Here is a 14,112-nt window from a genome sequence, read left to right on the forward strand (position 1 = left end):
TCTTTGCGACCCCATGAACCGCAGCATGCCAGGCATCCCTGTCCATCACCAAGTCCTGGAGTCCACCCAAACCCATGTCCATTGAGTCGGTGATGCCATATCATCATGGGGTATTATAAACTATGTAATGGCCCCCATCCTCCTCCTCTTTATAAAATGTGGTGTGTGTATAAGAATAGAGATATTTTACCAAACTCTTTTGGGTTATAAGGTAAGTAAAAGTCTGGGTTAAAGTATGGGAGCAGTTGTGGAAAGATTGAAAGAGTAAGTTAGGGATAGGGAGAGTTAGGAACTTTATGCTCCCCTCCCCCAATTTCCTCCCCTCCACTTTTTTTTTTAAGCAAACTTTGAAAAAAAAAATTGTGATTTAAAGAGGAATCTGGAGGTAGTCTGTATGAAATTTGATGGGCTGCCTTCATATCTTGAAGAGTTTTATAGGTTTTGAGCTAAACTTACAGTCACAGCTTTTTTCTTAAAGTTAGCTTTAAAATATTTCATTTTGCATTTAAAAATTTAACTGAACAACAGAGAATAGAAGTCTAAATTTATTTTTCTTTACAGATCAGTGCTAACATCTTCCGAACTCTTCCTCCAAGTGATAATCCAGATTTTGATCCAGAAGAGGATGAACCCACACTTGAGGCCTCTTGGCCTCACATACAAGTATGGAACATAATTTTATATTGAAAATTTTTACATTTATGCTGTTCTGCTGAAATCATGGAACACTGTGTTAGATTTGAGTGTCTATTTAAAGTACTAGATTTTTAATACATTTTCTTAATATTTCCTTTTCCCAAAATACTGTTTTTCATTTTTTTAATTGTAAACTACACTTAACATTTACCTTTTAAACTGTTTTAAAGTATATTCCATAGTATTAACTACATTTGTAATGCTGTGCAGCCATCACTATTACCTAGTGTAATAGGCACCTTTCCATTACCTTTTCATCATTCACAATCTTTTCATCACCCCAGATGGAAGCACCCTTGTCATTAACAGTCAGTTCCCATTCTTTACCCACCCCCTACCTCCCAGCCATTGGCAGCTATTAATCTACTCTCTGTGTCTGTGTATTTGCCTGTCCTGGATATTTAATATAAATGGACTCATAATATGTGACCTTATTTGCTTAACATAATATTTTCAGGGTTCATCGATATTGTAACATGTATCAATATGTCGTTGCTTTTAATGGCTGAATAATATTCCATTGTATGGGCATACCACATTTTGTTTATCCATTAATCAGTAGATGGACAGTTAGGTGGTTTCTACTTTTTGGCCGTTGTGACTAGAACTGGTATGAATGTGTAAGTTTTTGTTTAACATGTTTCCCATAAGTTTTGACACATTGTGTTTTTATTTTCATTCATTTCAAAGTGTTTTCTAACTTCCTCTGTGACTTATTTGGCCCATTAGTTATTTAGGAATGTGTTTAATTTCTGGGCTTCCTTTGTGGCTCAGCTTATAAAGAGTCTGCCTGCAAGATGGGAGACCTGGGTTTGATCCCTTGGTTGGGAAGATCCCCTGGAGAAGGGAAGGTTACCCACTCCAGTATTCTGACCTGGAGAATTCCATGGACTATCATCCATGGGGTCGCAAAGAATCGGGTACAACTGAGGGACTGGGCTTCCCTAGTAGCTCAGCTGCTAAAGAATCTGCCTGCAATGCAGGAGACCCTGGTTCAATTCCTGGGTCAGGAAGATCCACTGGAGAAGGGATAGGCTACCCATTCCAGTATTCTTGGGCTTCCTTGATGGCTCAGCTGGTAAAGAGTCCACCTGCAATGCCAGAGACCTGGGTTCAATCCCTGGGTTGAATAATATTGGAAAAGGGGGGATAGGCTACCCACTCCAGTATTCTGACCTGGAGAATTCCATGGACTGTATAGTCCATAGGGTCACAGAGAGTGAGACACGACTGAGCAACTTTCACCCTAATTTCTGCATATTTGTGGCTCCCATATTTCTTTCTGTTACTGATTTATAATTTTATTCCATTGTGGTTGGTGAATATACTTTGAAGTTTTCAGTCCTTTTAAATATAATGGGCCTAGCATATACTTTATCATGGAGAATGTTTCATGTGTGCTTGAGAAGAATGTGTATACTGTTGTTGGATGGAGTGTTGTGTTGAAATCTCTTAGATCTAGTTGGTTGTTTAAGTTTTCAGTTTCCTTGTTGATCTTCTGTCTAGTTCTCTCCACTGTTGAAAATGAAATACTGAAATTTCCTACTGTTAGAGTTGAATTGTCTGTTTCTCTCTTCTGTTAGGTCAGTTTTTGATTCATGTATTTTGGGGTCTTATAAATTATATTTATAATCATTTTACAGATTTTGTGTTAAAGTTCATTTTGTCTGATATAGTATTCTATAACCACTGTTTAAATACTATATTTATATAAATACTAATAAATTTATATATATAAATACTACATAAATTTATCCACTATATAAATACTATATTTGTATAGTATTTTACCACCTCTGTCTAACTCTCTTTTGGTTACTGTTTGCATGATACATCTTTTCTGTACATTGACTTCTTATCTATTTGTTTCTTTGAATCTAAATTGTGTCTCTTGGGAATTCCTTGGTGGTCCAGTGGTTAGGACTTCTCAGTTTCACTGCTGAGGGCCTAAGTTCAATCCATGGTTAGGGAACAAAGATCCTGCAAGGCACACGGTGTGGCTCAATAAATAGTGTCTCTTGTAAACAGCATGTAGTTGAAACCTGTTTTTTTTAAAATCAGTTTTGACAGTCTCTGCTTTTGACTAATGTTTAATCCATTTGTATTTAATGTAATTGCTGGTAAGGTAGAATTTACGTTTGCTGTTTTGGCGTTCCCTGGTAGTTCAGTGGTAAAGAATCAGCCTGCAATGCAGGAGATGTGGATTCTATCCTTGGTTTGGGAGGAACCCCTGGAGAAGGAAATGGCAACCCATTCCATTATTCTTGCCTGGGAAATCCCATGGACAGAGGAGCCGGGCAGGCTCCAAGGGGTCACAGAGTCGAAAATAATCTAGCGACTGAACAACATTTTGCTGGTCTGTGTCTCATGTCTCTCTCATTCCTTTACCCCTCCGTTATTGTGTTTTGTATTAAATACAGATTTTCTGAAGTACCATTTTAATTTCCTTGTTTCTTTAACTATACTTTTTTGAGGTATTTTCTTAGTACTTACCCTAGGGATTACATTTTAAAACGAACTAGTTTGGTTGAATAGTAGTAGTATTCAATTTTAGTAGTAATAGTAATTTTACGAAGTAGTATACAAAACTTTGGTCCAGTATACCTCCATTCCCTCCCCCTTCTTCTGTGCTGTTGCTGCTGCTGCTAAGTCACTTCAGTCGTGTCCGACTCTGTGTGACCCCACAGACGGAAGCCCATCAGGCTTCCCCATCCCTGGGATTTTCCAGGCAAGAACACCGGAGCGGGCTGCCATTTCCTTTTCCAATGTGTGAAAGTCACTTCTGTGCTGTTATTGTCATACAAATTGGATCTTTATGCAGGCATTTTATTGCATATTACTTCATTGCACTTTGCAGATATTGCATTTTTTTACAAATTGAAGGTTTGTGGCAACCTTGTGTCAAGCAAGTCTGTCAGCACCATTTTCTTACTTCATGTCTCAGTGTCACATTTTGATAATTCTTGTAGTATTTTCAACTTTTACATTGTTATATTTTTATGATGATCTGTGATCAGTGATCTTTGATGTTATTATTGCAAAAAGATTACAACCTGCTGAAGACTCAGATGATGGTTAGCATTTTTAGCAATAAAGTATTTTTAAATTAAGGTATGTACATTGTTTTTATAAAACATAATGCGATTGCATAGTTAATAGACTGTAATGTGAACATAACTTTTATATACATTGGGAAGCCAGAAAAATTAATGTGACTTGCTTTAGTGCAAAATTCACTTTATTATGGTGGCCTGGAACCAAACCTGCTATATCTCCAAAGTGTGCCTGTACATTGTACATCCATCAACCCAGTTTTATAATTACTGCTTTATTTGGTTGTCTTGTAAAACAAAATGAAAGAGTTATAAATAAAAATACATTTACACTCTTTCATATTTACCTATGTAGTTACCTTTACCCATGCTCTTTCTTTCTTGCTATGAACTCAAGTTACATGTGGTGTCCTTTCGTCTCAGCCTGAAGGATTCCCTTTAATATTTCTTGTAAGGCAAGTCTGTTAATCTGGGAATATCTTAATTTTCCCTTCATTTTTGAAGGACAGTTTGGCTGAATATAGAATTCTTGGCTAACTGCCTTTTCCCTTTAACACTTCGAAGGTGTCCTCCCACTGATCCTCTGGTGTCCATGGTTTTCTGTCCAAGTCAGTTATTAATCTTATTAGGATCTGATGTATGTGATACATTATCTCTTGCCACTTTGAAAATTTTCCATTTGTCTTTAACTTTTGTCAGTTTGATTATGATGTCTCTAGATATGGATCTCTTTGACTTTTAATTCTGGTTGGAGCTCCACTGAGCTCCAATTGAGTTCATTGTATAAATTAATACTTTTCATCAAATTTGAATGTTTTTAGCCATTTCTTCAACTGTTATTTCTTCCTCTTTATCCTCTACTTCTGAGACTCCCATTATGTGTAGGATGTTGGTATGATTGATGGTATCCCACAGGTCTTTTCAACTGTTCATTTTGTGTTCAGTCTTTCTTTTTGCTCCTCAAACTAGATAATCTCTATTGACCTGTCTCTCTGCCAGCTCAAAGTGCTTTTCATTTTTTTTTTTTTGTGGGAAAGCGAATTTACTGAAGTCCTCACTCTGCCATTGAAGAAGTCCTCTCTGAAGCACATCTTTTTAGTTGAGACTGAGAGAGGGATAGTCTTCCTGCCCTAATGCCATTGTGTGACAACTCACTCCTCGTAATTATTGGAAAACTGGTAATAAAAACTTACTTTTTAAGTAGGACCGATTCTTCCATTAAACCTTCTCCAGCCAATTCTTTCTAACCCTAACTTCTTTATTCAAATATTCCCCTTAAATACCTGGCTTTAATATAAGGCCATCTGAGGTTCACTCAGTTAACTGAATCACATTGGTGCTACCACACTTAATACTTAAATAACTGGGGCTCTTTAGATAAGATTCAGAGCAGAACATATTGTAACTCTTATGCTGTATTTAAGAACTGTTACAAAGGTTCCATTATAGCTGTGAAATATACTTATGTGTGTTCAGGGTTTCTTCTGCATGCATGCATGGGTGTGTGTGCGCTCAGTTGCTCAGTCATGTCCAACTCTTTGCAATCCCATGGACTATCTCCCCCACCAGGCTTCGTTGTCCTTGGAATTTTTCAGGTAAGAACACTGGAGTGGGTTGCCATTTCCTTCTCTAGGGGATCTTCCCAACCCAGGGATCGAACTGTACTGCCTGGGAAGCCCTTACAGGGTTTCTTTGCACATGTTCTTATATGGCTAGTCTTTATGATTGTTGGTTTTTTTATTGTATACATTAGGTTTTATTTTTGCTCTCCAGAATGTCTGATTAAAATGCTCTGAGAAGACCCATATGATGTTTACAGATATTTTCTTACTTTTAAAATAAGCACAGCTCTGAGGGAGAAAGTAAAAGGTACTCTTGCCTAATGCTTCAACTATAATGTCTTTAATATTTTTATTGGGGTATAGTTGATTTACAATATTGTATTAGTTCCAGGTGTATAAATAATGATTCAGTATTTTTATAAATTATACTCCATTTGTAGTTATAAAATATTGGCTATATTTCCTGTGCTATGTAATATATTCTTGTAGCTTATTTATATTATAGATAGTTGTTTGTACCTTGTAATCCCCTACCCCTTTCTTGCCTCTTCCTTCTTTCCTTTCCCCAGTGGTAACCACCCGTTTGTTCTTTATATCTGTGAGTCTTGCTGCTTTTTTGTTATATTCACTAGTCTGTTTTATTTTTTAGATTTCATGCTTAAGTGATATCATATAATATTTGTCTTTCTCTCATTTATTTCACTTAGCATAATACCCACCAGTTTCATCCATGTTGTTGCGAATGGCACAATTTCATTCTTTTTATAGCTGAGTAGTATTCCCTTGTGTGTGTGTGTGTATATATATATACACACACTGTTTCTTTTTTATCTGTTCATCTGTTGATGGATACTTAAGTTGCTTCCATATCTTGCCTATTGTAAATACTGCTGCTGTGAACATTGGGATGCATGTATCTTTTCAAGTTAGTGTTTTTGTTTTCTTTGGATATACACCTAGGAGTGAAATTGCTGGGTGGGATAGTAATTCTGTTTTCAGTTTTTTGCGGAACCTCCATATTATTCTGCACAGTGACTTCATCAGTTTATATTTCCACCAGTAGTGCACAAGTCTTCCTTTTTTTCCATATCCTCTCCAACATTTGTTGTTTGTGGTCTTTTTGATGCTAGCCATTCTGAAAGGATGATTTGTGTATTTTTAAGATAGTGTTAGTGACCTAAAATCTGCAGGCAAGGACAATGAAGTGTTTTTCTAGAGAAATGAATGTATTTGCCTACATACAACCAATAATATTAGTTTAACAGATGACTTGCTGATCGTGTAATTATATTATGTATGTCTTTGTGTGTGTGCTCAGTCGTGTCCAACTCTTTGCAACCCCATGGACTGTAACCCGCCAGTCCCCTCTGTCCATGGGATTTTTCAGAAAAGAATACTAGAGCAGGTTGTGTAATAACTCTATAAAAAGTAGATATTCATATTTTATGGATAAGATTAAGCTAAAATAGATCAAGAATCCTGCCTAAGATTATACAAAAAATAAGTGGTAGGATAAGGTTTATAGCAAAATATTGCTCCAGTGTCCTTGTTCTACATTATTAAAAGCTTTACTGCCTTCCCTAGATACCATCTATGGTCCAAGACAGATATATACAAATTCTTAGGAAGTTTTAATTCATACCTTTTTAGCTTCATTTAACACCAATAAATAAGGTCTCCCACTAGCTATCACTTTTTTTTTTTTAGCCCTCATGAGGGACTTTTTAAAGGTATAATTATACAGGTACAGATGTGCCTTAGTTAAATGATACACCTGTATGCAGGTCAGGAAGCAACAGTTAGAACTGGACATGGAACAGCAGACTGGTTCCAAATAGGAAAAGGAGTCCGTCAAGGTTGTATATTGTCACCCTGCTTATTTAACTTCTGTGCAGAGTACATCATGAGGAACGCTGGACTGGAAAAAGCACAAGATGGAATCAGGATTGCCGGGAGAAATATCAATAACCTCAGATATGCAGACGACACCACCCTTATGGCAGAAAGTGAAGAGGAACTCAAAAGCCTCTTGATGAAAGTGAAAGAGAAGAGTGAAAAGGTTGGCTTGAAGCTCAACATTCAGAAAACAAAGATCATGGCATCTGGTCCCATCACTTCATGGGAAATAGATGGATAAACAGTGTCAGACTTTATTTTTTTGGGCTCCAAAATCATTGTGGATGCTGATTTCAGCCATGAAATTAAAAGACGCTTACTCCTTGGAAGGAAAGTTATGACCAACGTAGATAGTATATTAAAAATCAGAGACATTACTTTGCCAACCAAGGTCTGTCTAGTCAAGGCTATGGTTTTTCCCGTGGTCATGTATGGATGTGAGAGTTGGACTGTGAAGAAAGCTGATCGCCAAAGAATTGATGCTTTTGAACTGTGGTGTTGGAGAAGACTCTTGAGAGTCCCTTGGACTGCAAGGAGATCCAACCAGTCCGTCCTAAAGGAGATCAGTCCTGGGTGTTCATTGGAAGGACTGATGTTGAAGCTGAAGCTCCAATACTTTGGCCACCTCATGCGACAAGTTGACTCACTGGAAAAGACCCTGATGCTGGGAAGGATTGGGGGCGGGAGGAGAAGGGGACAACAGAGAATGAGATGGCTGGATGGCATCACTGACTCTATGGGTGAACTCTGGAAGTTGGTGATGGACAGGGAGGCCTGGCGTGCTGTGTTTCATGGGGTTGCAAAGAGTCGGACATGACTGAGCGACTGAACTGAACTGAACAAGATATTAGAAAATTATTATTACAAAGTATGGGGAAATGGAAATGGTCCTGGTGACAGACCTCTACTCAAATCTCAGTTTTGATAACTTACCTATGGAAATGACCTTAATTAAGCTGCTAAATTTCTCTGCATCCTCCTTTACAAAGCTGGCATAAAACAGGGTTGTATAAAAATTGAATGGGATAAAACATGCACAAAACATAGCACAATTTTTTTTTAACTGTAGTATCTGTTTTCTTTGCATTCCCCCTTTTTTAAAAAGATATACTTTTGATATTTAGAAAGAGCTGTATATATACATATATACACACACACACATATATATATAATGGTTGCCTTTATGCTGATACCTTTAAGAAATATCCTTGGTGCTTTCTTTTGTAGCTAGTTTATTGATTCTGTAGAGTGAACAGTATTGAAATTAGTAAGTAGTCTTTGCTTCCTCCACTTCCTGCCTCTCTAGCATCTAGTGTAAAGTAATACACTTTTATTCTCACAGTAAATACCTATATGCCCATCATTTGTCATTAATTCTACAGGAATATTTACTGTCAATCCTTATGAAAAATTTTACTGATCATTTCTTTGTAATTTGAAGCTCATTCTTTAGTAGAAGGTCACATGTGAACATTACTTCCTGAGTTCTTTCATGCTTCATAGCAGTTTGTCTGTGGCCTTCACGTTTAAAGATCAGCTTGAACTGATATAAAATCCTTGGTTCAGCTTCTTTCCTTAATGTCCTCAACTACCTTAAATATTCCATTGTCTTCAGTCTGATTTTTTTTTTTCCTTTCATATTCTTAGTGGTTTTGCTTGGATGCCCAAAAGATATTTTTCCTTTAATGGCCAGTTGCTTTTATTGAGCTATATGTAAGTGTTGACTTTTCTAATCAATTTTCCCAGTTGAATGGTGTTCTTTCACTGTAAAAAACCCACTTTTATTTCTGAAACGTTTTCTTCAGTAATACTTTTTAGTATTTATTTCATTCTACCACCTTGTTTTTCTTCTTCTTTCTGCTGTTCATGTTGATTCTGTCCTTCTGTCTCTGTGTCTTTTCCCTTGAAATCTTTTTGTTTTTCTCATCTCTTTCTTTATTTTGTTGAATTGTTTTTAATTTCTCTTTTTTCTTTACTCTTTCATTTTTCCATTACTGTAGTTGAAAGGCAGACTGACAGAATGAATATTTAGTTTTTCCAGCTTCAGTAGTAGAGACATAAGGGGGAAGGGAATGGATGTTATATTGGCTTATCTATAATGTTTGCCACAGGCTTGAACCATTGGAAACAAGAGTCTGTCCTGAATAAAATGAAAAATGATAGCTTTGTTAATGACAATAGGATAGATAACATCAGCTATTTTCTACATAGTCCTTGGGAGATAGAGAAGAACCATGCTTTATATATGGGTGCACGGTGTTGCTTCAGATTATATCGTTTGGTTTGGGGAAGGTTGGGTTTTTTCTGGTGGCATCATGTGGCTTGCATGTGGCTCTTAGTTCCTCCTAGGCCCTTGTCAGTGAAAGTGCAAAGTCCTAACCACTGGACCACCAGGGGAATTCCCCCAGATTATATTGTTGATTTTTATTTTGCAAGTACTTGAATTTTTTAATGACATTTCATTTTATATTTTATTATAAAAGACAGGAGAAAGAAATTTATATTCTAAACTACTTGGGACATTTTAAAGCAATAATCTGCTTCATTATTTATTTGATCTGTCTAGCACCTATGCATCCAAATAGAATGAAAGAGGAATCCTAGGATTAGTGTAAATTGATAAAACTTTAAAGATTTATCAGTACATTAGAGCTTATGGAATAGAAAATCTGAAGTGGTAAACTACTTTTTAATAGCCCTGCACACAGTTCAATGGCAAGCCACTCCAGTACTATTGCCTAGAAAATCCCGTGCATGGAGGAGCCTGGTGGGCTGTAGTCCATGGGGTCGCTAAAGGTCGGACACGACTGAGCGACTTTACTTTCACTTTTCCCTTTCACACATTGGAGAAGGAAATGGCAACCCACTCCAGTGTTCTTGCCTGGAGAATCCCAGGGACGGGGGAGCCTGGTGGGCTTCCGTCTATGGGGTCACACAGAGTCGGACATGACTGAAGTGACTCAGCAGCAGCAGCAGCAGCAGCACACAGTTCATCCAAAATTTATGCCGTGGTTTTTGTAAAACTAGCAATACTGGGTTTAATAATACAGAGGTTTTAAAAGCATGAAATGCTCATTAGCTGTTAAGTTGTACATATTTTTAATCACATGTAGTTGGATAATCTCAAAAGAATCTCTTCAGTCTTTGAATTTTGAAAAATAGTTCTTCTATTAAGATATCTTTATATGCCTTTGAGAATTAACTGTAAAAATTCAGCCATACATACAATGTGCTTTCTGTTTTTCACTGGTATGATTTGAGATTTCACTTAAATTTGTTGAAACTAGTGGTTCTTAAATTGTAGGGGATGGTGAGTTAGTTTCAAAATACGATTTTTAAAAATGGGTGTTCTCTGAGACAAATTCTCGGAGACACACAAGAAATATTATACATCCATAGTCTCCTGAATAAAAGGCTCTGGTCTGTATATATGTGTTTATAGTTTAAAATATTTCTAGTAATTAAATTTGGTATACAGTTTTTAAATCTGGCAGTCAGATGGCCTGCTAAATATGAAGTGAACTGATTGGTAGGATTTGTTATTATTTAGTCATCATATTTTCTTTACAGTAAAATGTTAAAGCTGTTCTAATGAATGAAATTATAGTGTAGCACTGAGGAAATTTGCTCAATTAAAATTTCTGTCCTGGTTGTTAATATTATTTGAATCAATTCACCTGAAATTTTTTGTTTGGTACTAAGTTTGAATTTTATTAATACATTTAGCTTATTGGATCTTTGCTGCTAGAAATTAACTTCGTAGGGTGAAAAATAAACATTAAATTTAGTTAATGAGGGGAATGCTGCTGCTGCTGCTGCTAAGTCACTTCAGTCGAGTCCGACTCTGTGTGACCCCATAGACGGAAGCCCACCAGGCTCCCCCATCCCTGGGATTCTCCAGGCAAGAACACTGGAGTGGGTTGCCATTTCCTTCTCCAGTGTGTGAAAGTGAAAAGTGAAAGTGAAGTCGCTCAGTCGTGTCCAACCCTTAGCGACCCCACAGACTGCAGCCTACCAGGCTCCTCCATCCATGGGATTAATCTCAAATAATTTCAAAACCTTTCAAAATTTTGTTTCTTCAACCTTTTCATGAGTTTTCTTAAAATGTGCTGATTTACAATTTCTTTTTACTTTTTTTCACATTGTAATGAAAATACTAATGAACATTGGAATAAAGAAACACATAAGAAAAGAAAAAAGAAAGGCCATTTCAGTACTAGGGGATTGGTGGATTGGTCATATCTTTTAGTTTACTAAATATTATATGATAATTATTAATATAAAAGTTATGTTATTTTAAAATTTTCTTTCCTAAATATTATTGCTTTATATTTATTGAAGACCAAAAAGATAGTAATGTTCTATGTACCTACTTTTAGATAATTATAGAGAGGCATGAACTGCTCTACTAGCCTGGAATACAGGCAGATTATATAGTATTTTTCTTTTCTTTTATCAATTTTCTTTTTGGCACAGATAATTAAGATGCAATTATGTAGGATACTGAATAGAACATAGACCTTTTTAAGATAACTTGGCTTTAGGGACTAGAGGCTCTTCTTTATGATCTGTATAAGTAGAAATTTAAACTGGGGACATATATATTTTATAATGTACACCTTCATGTTCAAATACTTATTGACCAGGTACTATATCTTAAATATTTGCATGTTCCAAGAATCTAAAATTATAGGGACCATAGCTTAATGCACTAACACTTCTACACAGAAATAGAAAAGAAACATCTTTTATCCTTATTTAAGATTGAGAAACATTTTTATTACTTTAACCTTTTTATCATAGTTATTTGTTATTAATTATCTTTTTAATTATTATAGTTAAAAGAGTAAGAGGGAAAACAGATTGATCCTATATAAGCTATTTAGGGTTCATGCAGAATATGTCTTATTTTTAAAAGGATTGCAGAGGGGAGAAAAAGATTCTTAGAGAACTTTTGTTAGTGTTCGCTATGTGTGTCCTAGGCAATAGGTGGCACTAGTGGTAAAGAACCTGCCTGCCAATGCGAGAGACATAAGAGATGTGGGTTTGATCCCTGGGTCGGGAAGATCCCTGGGGTTGCATGGCAACCCATTCCAGTATTCTTGCCTGGAGAATCCCATGGACAGAGAAGCCTGCTAGACTACAGTCCATAGGTCGCACAGAATTGGACATGACTGAAGAAGCACAAGCTGGAATCAAAATTGCCGGGAGAAATATCAATAACCTCAGATATGCAAATAACACCACCCTTATGGCAGAAAGTGAAGAGGAACTCAAAAGCCTCCTGATGAAAGTGAAAGAGGAGAGTGAAAAAGTTGGCTTAAAGCTCAACATTCAGAAAACTAAGATCTTGGCATCTGATCCCATCACTTCATGGGAAATCGATGGAGAAGGGTTCCAGAATCACTGCAGATGGTGATTGCAGCCATGAAATTAAAAGACACTTACTCCTTGGAAGGAAAGTTATGACCAACCTAGATAGCATATTAAAAAGCAGAGACATTACTTTGCCAACCAAGGTCCGTCTAGTCAAGGCTATGGTTTTTCCCATGGTCATGTATGGATGTGAGAGTTGGACTATGAAGAAAGCTGAGCACCGAAGAATTGATGATTTTGAACTGTGGTGTTGGAGAAGACTCTTGAGAGTCCCTTGGACTGCAAGGAGATCCAACCAGTCCATCCTAAAGGAGATTAGTCCTGGGTGTTTATTGGAAGGACTGATGCTAAAGCTGAAACTGCAATACTTTGGCTACCTCATGCGAAGAGTTGACTCACTGGAAAAGAGTCTGTAGCTAGGAGGGATTGGGGGCAGGAGGAGAAGGGGACGACGGATGGCTGGATGGCATCACCGACTCGATGGACATGAGTTTGAGTGAACTCCGGGAGTTGGTGATGGACAGGGAGGCCTGGCGTGATGTGATTCATGGGGTCGCAAAGAGTCGGACACGACTGAGCGATTGAGCTGAACTAAATCGACTTAGCATGCATGCAGGCGATGTTCTAGGCACTTACTATCTCTCATTTAGTTTAATACATGTTAATTCTAATATAAATTCTTTCAAATATTAGATGAATTTTTAAAACTCCATTTAATTTAGCTTCCTCTTAATAGAGGTTGGAAAATATTGAGTCAGCATATTCCTTGAAAACAAACCTTTTGTATATTTGTAAATCATTAAAGTTGCTTTTATATCTTTGCCTTTCTAGGTCAGACATTTCTAGTTCCTTTAGCTTTTGGTATAGGTCTTATTTTCAAATACAGTAATACATTACAAATACACTAATAATCTATGCTGTTTTGTGTTGTACCTTCTAAAATCTTTTATTAGTAAAGACCAGAATTTTATACATTTTAATTACCATAGGAAAGACACAGTCAGTACTGAGTAGAAAGGGAAGATTATCCTTCATTCCTTATAGTTTTTAGTTATCTTAGTTATCATTTTTTAGGGTGCTTTTTGGCTTATAGGACTAGGAAGACCAGCCATACACTGATCATGCATGAAGTTTGCCATTTTATTAGAGAATTAAACTTATTGCTGAAAGTATCTGGTGTCCTTTGCAGCATGGTTTCTTAGGTTCTTGGGGCAAATCAATTTTTCATGTGGAAGAAGATAGAGAAACTTTAATACAGAAATACAGTTTCTCAACAACTGTGATATTTCATTCAGCAAATATTTATTGGGCATCTCTTGTTTTTAGGCATTATTCTAAATATTGGGGGTAAAGTATTGAACTAATAAGCAAACTATCTTACATTCTTGGGGGAAAGAATAACTATGTCGGGTGATAGATACAATGAAAAAAGAAACAATAGTGCTGGATAAAGAGTATAGAGAGAGTGGCTGTGGAGGCAGGATGCAGTTTTATAGAAATGTAGTTTTGTTTCTGCCACATTGAAGATG

At 36.6% G+C, this 14,112-nt stretch overlaps 1 protein-coding gene across 1 annotated transcript in view; it reads left to right on the plus strand.

The window, feature by feature from the left end:
- Positions 1 to 14,112, plus strand: part of PPP2R5A (protein phosphatase 2 regulatory subunit B'alpha) — a 68,434-nt gene that overhangs the window by 33,824 nt on the left and 20,498 nt on the right. Inside the window, exon 3 of the mRNA XM_055419044.2 lies at positions 562 to 663. Within this exon, the coding sequence (XP_055275019.1) occupies positions 562 to 663 (102 nt within the window). The remainder of the gene's footprint in view (positions 1 to 561; positions 664 to 14,112) is intronic.

Source organism: Moschus berezovskii, chromosome 17, assembly GCF_049115385.1.
Source record: "Moschus berezovskii isolate FMDL1 chromosome 17, NW_MosBer_1.0, whole genome shotgun sequence".
NCBI classification, from domain to species: domain Eukaryota; kingdom Metazoa; phylum Chordata; class Mammalia; order Artiodactyla; family Moschidae; genus Moschus; species Moschus berezovskii.